At 36.9% G+C, this 9827-nt stretch overlaps 1 protein-coding gene across 1 annotated transcript in view; it reads left to right on the top strand.

The window, feature by feature from the left end:
* The window catches only part of LOC107563375 (ena/VASP-like protein), a 32921-nt gene that overhangs the window by 12224 nt on the left and 10870 nt on the right, over positions 1 to 9827 (top strand). Inside the window, exons 2-5 of the mRNA XM_016248233.1 lie at positions 1428 to 1596; positions 1867 to 2044; positions 6773 to 6830; positions 8948 to 9009. Of these exons, the coding sequence (XP_016103719.1) occupies positions 1428 to 1596; positions 1867 to 2044; positions 6773 to 6830; positions 8948 to 9009 (467 nt within the window). The remainder of the gene's footprint in view (positions 1 to 1427; positions 1597 to 1866; positions 2045 to 6772; positions 6831 to 8947; positions 9010 to 9827) is intronic.

Below are 9827 nucleotides of genomic sequence, written 5' to 3'. Positions count from 1 at the left end.
GGCAACCACATGTGACAACCCCGGGCTGGATTCTGCTTTGTCCACGGGGAAAGCCGATCCGGCGATCCACAGCGCAAAGTTGTTGTATTTCCTCAGCGACCAGAACGGATCAGCTCCAGGCATGATGAAGACCAAACAAAGTAGTTTCGCTTTCACAACAAAACACACAGCGCCTTCACGACATGGCGGCGGCAACAACAATACTACAGCGAGAATAAAAGTTACGCCTTCTTTCTTTGCGTGAACATTTGGGCGGCGTTATGCAAATCTTCCAAAAGTGATATAGATATGTGGGGGCGTGTTAGAACGAGACATTTTAGGTAGGTGTGGCTGACTCTTAACTTTTATAAAGAATATCTCTTTGGATTTGAGACTTTAGTCTTTGCAACTTTACAGATCTTCTTTATTCACCAAGAGCTTGTAACACTTCAAAGAGAAAGGAAAGATTGAAATTGCATCATATGAGCCATTTAATACAATTATTTTATGTAAAAAAGCTTGTTATATATGGGATAATGGTAACATTTTACTCATTTGTTAACAATGGTTAATGCATTAACGAACATGAATTAACAATAAACAATGTTTCACAGCATTTAATAACCGTTGTTAGTGGCCTTTAATACAGTGCATTTAATAATGTTAAAAGATACAACTTTGATTTTAATAATGTATTAGTAAATGCTGAACTAAGATGAATAAAAATGTATATATTGCACAAATAAACAATAACAAATGTATACATTATATTATTATTATATTACTAAACAATTAGACATTGTATTAAACAATATTATTAGAAGCACTAAGGAACAAAAGCTAGCAAGGTATATTAATGCTGATCATACAGTCCATAATTTCTGCTCTCTCTTTATGTTAATTGTTTCCCCTGACAACAGAAGATTTCTATTTAAAGAAGCGGAGAACCTCATGTCTTTAATTAAACCATAGCCTCATATCAAGCAGTCAACATGGTTACATTCCTGCCTCACTCGTTAGCTGCCTATTACACTATATAATTAGTACAGATAACAAACCCGCCCCTTGCTGAGTGTCTTCAAACAAATTCATAATACCACAGTAACAGCAAAGGGCATTTTTGGAGGGTTTGGCTGTTTTAGTCTTCTTGGAATAAACACTTTTTTTATAGAATTTCTACACAATCTTTAATTTCATAATTTGTAACTAACTGACCGAAATTGTAACTAATGTCATGGAATATGAATTTCACTGAATATGCACAGCTAAATATTACTCTCAATTACACACACACACAGAGAAATTGTTGCAGAATCAAGTTGCAGCATTATTGTTGTTGCTAAGAGTCTGACATCTGTTTTTCATTGTCCCGTATCGTAATTTATCGTTGTGGTTTTTGTTGTTGAACACTGTGAATCTTAACTAGTGTTCCTGTTTCTTCCTCAAAGTGAACAGAGTATATGTCAAGCCCGAGCCTCTGTGATGATCTATGATGACACCAGCAAAAAATGGGTGCCAGTCAAACCGGGCCAGCAGGGCTTCAGCCGCATCAACATCTACCACAACACTGTCAACAACAGCTTCCGTGTGGTGGGAGTCAAACTGCAGGACCAGCAGGTGAGACACCAACATGGTACAACAAAACTGAGAGAAGACGCTGTGTGATATGATCTTACTGTACACGGTGTGTGCTTTAGTCCCATCCAATAAACATTCAGTTCTATTTACATACGTATATATTTATAATCTGAAATGTTTCTGTTTTGTGGTTTTCAAAAATACCATAACTGACGTGAGAAGGTTTCCCCTTGATAATTTGTAATAGTTTGATTACAGGGAAAAATGTCACAGATGCAGATACATAACCACATGTCACTACTCTTCCAGGTCGTTATAAACTACTCCATTGTGAAAGGTCTGAAATATAACCAGGCCACATCAACTTTCCACCAATGGCGTGATGCACGGCAAGTTTACGGGCTGAACTTTGCCAGCAAAGAGGAGGCCACCACCTTCTCCACTGCCATGCTGTTTGCGCTCAATGTCCTGAGCTCTCAGGATGCAGGTAATTTTCATAACAACATAAATGTTTTTTTGTTTTTTTACCTCTGTGCCACACTCCTATGTGGTGTTTAGTGAGGTGTTACCTGGATTATTTCTGTAATTTATTATTATTTTTAGAAATGAAGTTTGATATGAGCAGTTATACTTCAGATTTATTACCCTGTGAATTGATCGAAAGGTGACACTCAGTGCATTTATCTATCAAATAAATGCTCTTCCTTTGAACTCTTCATCAAAGAATCCTGAAAAAAAATTATCAAGGTTTTCACAAAAATAGTAAGCAATATTAAACATTAATAATAATCAATATTTTTTGAGCACAAATCAGCATATTAGAATAATTTCTGAAGGATGGAGTAATGAAGACTGGAGTAATGATGCTGAAAATTCAGCTTTTCCATCATAGAAATTTAAAATTACATTTTAAAATATATTACAATACAAAGTTATTTTAAATTGTAATAATATTTCACAAATTGTTTTTTTTTTGGATCAAATAAATGCAGCCTTGGTGAGCATAAGATATATCTTTCAAAAACATGAACAAAAATCCTAGTGAACCAAAATGTTTAATGGTGGTGTAGGTTTGACCAGTTTTTTATACAATATTCATAGTTTTCTTAATTTATTATTATTGTTTTTTTTTTTAAATCTGGTCTACTGAATTCTATCTTTAATTATCACTATGCTGAAAAAATTGTCAAAATGCAGAAAAATTAAACACTGATGTTGCATATCACATCATACAAAATATAATTTTATAAGCAATGGTATGCAATGTTTTTCTCTTAAATATATATAAAAGTGTCCATTTAAAAGAGATTAGGGTAATGCACATGCTACTACATTACAGTCCTTACAGTATTGTTACAAATATGCAATAATTTAGCTGTAATTCACTGTAAAAGTACTACTGCAAAAATGAAAGGAATGTACTCTAAATGCAGACTGAAAATACTGTTGTTTGGGTCTTATACGTGGGATCGTTAAGTGTAGTGTAACTCTTATTTAAGAACAGCACATGGGCCTCTCTGGTTTCAGGCTGCTGCTACTTATAAGATGTATGGGGGGTGCTCAGCCCTGGTTAAAATATCCATGGAGCCCAACAGTCTCAGGCCATGGGTGTTGCATGTTTCTTGCTTTTTGGGGCGGGCAGATTAGAAAGGTTGTTAGAAGTGCTGCTCGCACCTCAGCATGCAGAGAAGAGAAAAGCTGCTGTTCACCTGCCTGAACTCACCTGTACGGAGTCCTGACTGTTATTACCAGTTCCCACCTGGTAGTGGAGCTCAAACTGCACCATTATAAATATCACTAAAGGCACCTGAGAGGGCCCATGCTTGGACCGGAGTTTTCCCCAGGGCCAGTCCGCCGGATCAGCTCCACAGTAATAAAACTCAGCAGTAAGTAGTGTTAAGGGCTGGGGGAATTCAGTCGCATGCTTTAATATGCCTCAGATGGGTCATTGTGGTGTCTTTGATGGAGGATGTGGTTGTGGAAGCTGCTCAGTGGTTTTTGGCACGGTGCCTGTCAGAAGCTCCTGATGAGGCGTGTGCGGGTTTGGGAGGTCTAGTGTGTTTGTAGTGCCTAATTCTGAACAGTTATCATTAGTGCTTCACTGATATGGCTGTATGGATTTAGATTTTTAGTGAAACATAACATAATAATGGTAGGACTGGTCATTTCATTTTTAATCATGATTTAAATTAAATGTAAAAAAAGAATAATAATACATAAAAAACTCAGTGAAGTCTCATTGAATTTGCCACGCTACTGCAAACGCACATAAACCAAAATTTCCAGTTTGAAAAAAATAATAAAACCCCGACATTCAGCCACATCAAAGTGAAATAAATGCCATGAATCGAAAATGTAAAAGTACCTAATTATGTACCTATTGTTTATGTGTTTCCTTTTGTGTTGGTGAAGGGTATTATTATCGCAAAAAGAAAAAACATTAAAAGAAAAGAAGAAAAAGTAAACAATTATTGGAGAAAATATTATAAAAGAAATGTTCATTTGTATAATGTATTGAAATAATTGAATTAAAAGACATAATAAAGTATAAAAATCCAAATGAAAAAAAAATCATAATAATAAACAAAAACAACAATAATATTAATAGTATAAAATAATAAGAATTATTATTGTTATTATAGTTGTTGTTATTGTTGGTGTTACTACTAAGATATAATAGTTCTTTTTATTAATAGTAATAATTTTGACAGCTGGCATAAATGTTGCTTAATTTATATATATTGTCAAGCTCTTGCTAAAACATTGTCCAAAATAAAAAAACTCAACATTTCCTAAATTAAAGAAAAACATTTATTAAAGGTGTCATATGATGCGATTTCAAGTTTTCCTTTCTCTTTGGAGTCTTACAAGCTGATTGTGCATAGATAAGATCCCTGAAGTTGCAAAGACTAAAGTCTCAAAACCAAAGAGATATTCTTTATCAAAGTTAAGACTCTGCCACGCCCCCCTAAAACGGCTCGTTCTAACACGCCCCCACATATCTACCTCACTATGTGGGAATATTTTCATAATGCGCCCAAATGTGCACGCAAAGAAAGAAGGCGTGGTTTCAGTAACCGCAGTTAGTGTTGAAGCAGCCATGTCAGGGAGACACTGTGTGTTTCTAGGCGAAAGCAAAAGCACTTTATTTGGCCTTCTGAAAGTAGATGCATTTAGGAATCTTTAAGATTACTTACAACAGAACAGCAATGCATTTTATGGACGACCGTTTTGTGAACCTAGGAGAGGAGGTAATTCTGACTTTGCTATGACAATCTGGCGCTTCTGAATCAGCTACTGTTTTGTTATTAGTTTAAGTACTTGCTATTGACTGTTCAAATGCGGAGTTTTGCGCATCGTGTGTGTATGTGTGTGCGCGCCCCTTTAAAATCACATCAAAATCAAATAAATTTTGTTCAATTCAAGAGATTCAAGGTTTAGGCTTAATGCAAAAAAAAAAAACATGAATCTCTACACAATATGAAAATCATACTATCATTTACACTTGATCTAATGCTTACATTTTTGTATTAAAAGTTATGTTTTTTTTTAAGTGAACATTTTCTAACTGTAAAATACACTACAGATTTATATTATGCAAGTGGTGTTATAAAGGAAAATGGCAGGGTTTATCAAACAAATGACCAATGGGTCCCATCATCCAATCAGATTGTATCTGTGTTTCCACTTCTTATTATCTCAGTAGACATCATCATCTCAGCTCAATGATCACCAGGGTATGTGTATTTGGTACAAAGGGACTCTACTGCTGCACGCAACCACCAAATGATATGGTATGTGCGTCATAAAACACTGTAAATATTGACTACGCATTACTTTAAAAGCTCATCCGAAGATTTTATCGCAAATTAATCTTAATATTTGGTTAGCGTTGCCCCTCCCAGGCTTTTTAGGTATTTAGCCATAAATCAAAATAACATCCAGAGCTCCAGATTTGACTCTTGAGAGGCACTTAAAACTAGGAATCCATTAACTTTATTCAGCATCAGTCGGACCAACCATTTTAATACACTCCAACTGCAGCCATTCATCAGCATGTTGCTATTGCAAGGGATTTAATCAAGTTTATGAAATAAATCACACAGAGTATTACACCTCCACGACCTGCAGTAGAAATATGTGCTATGTGATCTGGAGTAATATCATTGCTTTTTATGCTGTCTGGTTACATAGTGCACAGCTTAATTGATATCAAGCATTATGGTTGAATCCAGAGCACACAGAATAATATTTGCTTAGTAAAGTCTCCATAAGAAGAGATTTCATGCAAGTCTTGGTCTAAACTCCTAGTGGAAAGATACTTGCCGCATTGTCTCGCTTCACCAGTGGAGCAAATAGCATTTATGCATTACCCAGAATGCTCAGCAGGGTTTGGATTAATGGTTTATGGTCTGCAAATTGACATTTCGTAAATGATGGTGAGTTCTGTTGAATTTGCGTTGGAAATTTTTCCACTTTTCCCCTGACTGTTTATAGCCAGATCATATGAATATCAAGTACTTTTAGTAGTTGTATGGTGTTTATTATAATAGGGACAGATGATTTGGGACCATCTGCTGCAGACAGGACCTCTCAGTAACCTGAGAGCCGTGTTTACCATTATTAGCAGAGCTCCTTCACACCCTATAACAAATTCAACAGAACCATTATGGTGTCTTACGAATGACTGTGCCAAGTCTACCAGTAATGAGGTGTTGGGTACGAGAGCAATTGTGACTTGGCAAAATATGTTTAGTCTCTTGCTGGATTTATTGGACCGTAATAGTTTGATAATTTGGCACTTAGATGTCTTAGTTTGGGAGAAGAAAATGCTTCCTGTTTCTTTTGTTGTTGTTTTCAAAGGCCATAGTAGTCAGATTAGGCAGATGAATGGGTTTTTGTGACGGCCTGATTTGTGAAAATCACAAGTGAAATTATGTGAGGTAGAAGAAAGCATTAACCATTTGTACCGACCAATGTCATTGTAAATTATAGGCATACATAACGAAGAGTATGACATGTTACATGACATAAACCAGCTGGCCGATGTAAAATCTGGGTCCTGAAACAAAACCAGTTGAGAACTGCTGTACTACTCAAGTCTGCCATAAGGTGTCAGAATATATGAACGCAATCCGACACATTTTACAGTTCCTGAGAGACAATTAAAAACTATATTTAAATTATGAGGTGCAATTATGTTCTTGTTCTTCAGGTCCAGCAGCACATCGTCAGAATGGACCGGTGACAGATGATGCCGAGGCTCAGAGGAGGTGCGGACCGTCTCTAATGACACTTTCTCTTTCTGAGATCTGTCAAATGTTAATCAAGCTTTTAAACACTGGACACTGGCCTGAATACAGTATATGCTCTCTTTTTAAAGTGAAGTATGTAATGTTTTTTATATTTTTTTTTTATTCCCTTGAAAGGTCTAATCACTTTTTCTCTGTTGTACCTTCAAAATAGTCCTGTTTAAGCATTCGGCAGCAACAGTGACTCAACCAATGGCATGAGTTTGGGGCGGGACTATCTGCTTGTCCAACCAATAGCAGATGGTGTTTGGGAAACCAATTCAAAAATCATTCTAGTTATAGTTGTGATGTGGACTTCCCTATTCTCAAAGAATTCGAATGATTATTACAACTCTGAACTATAAACCTTTAGTTGTAGTCATTATCCTTGGTGTGAACAGACCTTTAGAAGACAGTAAGGTTTTTGCATACTCCACCATTCTGTTTGCCCTGTCTAGCTGTATGAACAGCTCATTATTTTTCCACCTTAAATTTCAGTAGATAGATTTTGACGTTCTAAACTCAGTTATGTTTGATGGTGCCTAGCAACCAAAGATTATCAGCCACATTAGATTTGGCCACACTAAGGGTCTTTCTCTGAACAGAGGGGCCTTCCTTCCTCCCTTGAGCTTTCATACCCCATACTGAGTCCCTGAATGTCATATGACGTAAATAGTCATCATCTCAGTAACCTGAGAGCCGTGTTTACCATTATTAGCAGAGCTCCTTCACACCCTATAACAAATTCAACAGAACCATTATAGTGTCTTACGAATGACTGTGCCAAGTCTACCAGTAATGAGGTGTTGGGTACGAGAGCAATTGTGACTTGGCAAAATATGTTTAGTCTCTTGCTGGATTTATTGGACCGTAATAGTTTGATAATTTGGCACTTAGATGTCTTAGTTTGGGAGAAGAAAATGCTTCCTGTTTCTTTTGTTGTTGTTTTCAAAGGCCATAGTAGTCAGATTAGGCAGATGAATGGGTTTTTGTGACGGCCTGATTTGTGAAAATCACAAGTGAAATTATGTGAGGTAGAAGAAAGCATTAACCATTTGTACCGACCAATGTCATTGTAAATTATAGGCATACATAACGAAGAGTATGACATGTTACATGACATAAACCAGCTGGCCGATGTAAAATCTGGGTCCTGAAACAAAACCAGTTGAGAACTGCTGTACTACTCAAGTCTGCCATAAGGTGTCAGAATATATGAACGCAATCCGACACATTTTACAGTTCCTGAGAGACAATTAAAAACTATATTTAAATTATGAGGTGCAATTATGTTCTTGTTCTTCAGGTCCAGCAGCACATCGTCAGAATGGACCGGTGACAGATGATGCCGAGGCTCAGAGGAGGTGCGGACCGTCTCTAATGACACTTTCTCTTTCTGAGATCTGTCAAATGTTAATCAAGCTTTTAAACACTGGACACTGGCCTGAATACAGTATATGCTCTCTTTTTAAAGTGAAGTATGTAATGTTTTTTTATATATTTTTTTTATTCCCTTGAAAGGTCTAATCACTTTTTCTCTGTTGTACCTTCAAAATAGTCCTGTTTAAGCATTCGGCAGCAACAGTGACTCAACCAATGGCATGAGTTTGGGGCGGGACTATCTGCTTGTCCAACCAATAGCAGATGGTGTTTGGGAAACCAATTCAAAAACTAAATTTCATTTGGTACTGCTAGAGACACTGAAATTACTCACTTAATTTTTAACATTAGAGGTCAGAAAGTGTAGTGTTCAGTGTGTTACTGTTGCAGAAATTATTAATCGAATCATCGAATTTGAACTCGCTTCTGTTTTTTTAAATCACCTCACATATTTGTTGTCATGAAGATTGAGAACGCTTCTTAACTGCTGCCTGTCATAATACAAGTTTAGATTGTGTTCTGCCCTCTAGTGGACAGACTCTCACTGTGCAGTCTAGCATTTTTAAAACCCACGGAGCTGAACAGAACAATGTGTGAACACACATGATTGTTTACTCTCCAGTGAGCTTGTCTTTGTGTCTATTCATACGGTGGATTGAGAGTGTTTAGATTTCACTTTGCCCAACATAATTTTTAAGTGAGTTAACATTTGTTTCTAGGCAAATGATGGACCAGCATCAGATGCAGATGGAAAGGGAACGACGAACATCTGGCTCTGCAGGTAGACTAAAGTCCCCACACCTCTGTGGAATATGATATGAGACTGCACACTGTGCAATTAAAAGATACACAAACACACACACACTCATTAAACCACCCACAGAGTAACCCTGCAGACTTCATTGTCTGCTTGGAAAAGTTAGTTGACACTAAGGAATATCAAATTCCCTGGCCACAGAACAGGTCCCTAATCCAAATAGCACATGCTGCCCATTCTCGCTCATACACACACACACACACACACTCTCTTTCTGTTTCCACCCCTGCTTCAGCATCAGTTCAGAGAAGACAGTCGACTTTCATAATGTCATAAACAGCATTTCTACCTTCTGTTTTGGTGAATCTCATGAAACATGTCAAGACCATGTTGAAATCTCCCTTCATCCCCAAACTAACAGAAAGAAAAAGAAATAAAGTTTTGCTTATTCATTAAAAATAAATAAATAAGCATGTTTTAAAGGGTGGATCATTGTTAGTTAGTGTCTAATGTTGCTGTTTGAGCATAAACAATATCTGCAAAGTTACAAAGCTGAAAGTTCAATGCAAACGGAGATATCGTCTTTTAAAATTTTGGCAGTTTAATGCTTACAAAAACGGCTGGCAGGGACTACAACAAGTTACTTCCCGGGTTCGTGACATCACAAACCCAGATAAACCCCGCCCTCGGGAAAAGCCAGCAAAGGGGGCGAGGCCATGCTGCGCTGCTTTAGAGAAGAGGAAGAGAAAACTAGAGGTGCATGTAAAAATCTATTCATATATGAATCGTGATTCTGTCGTCTAATGGATTCACAAGTTTCAAAATCAATGTTCTAAAGCAGC

This window comes from Sinocyclocheilus grahami, unplaced genomic scaffold, assembly GCF_001515645.1.
Source record: "Sinocyclocheilus grahami isolate Dianchi unplaced genomic scaffold, SAMN03320097.WGS_v1.1 scaffold871.1, whole genome shotgun sequence".
In the NCBI taxonomy this organism is placed as follows: Eukaryota; Metazoa; Chordata; class Actinopteri; order Cypriniformes; family Cyprinidae; genus Sinocyclocheilus; species Sinocyclocheilus grahami.
This window is presented reverse-complemented; position numbering and strand designations above follow the sequence as displayed.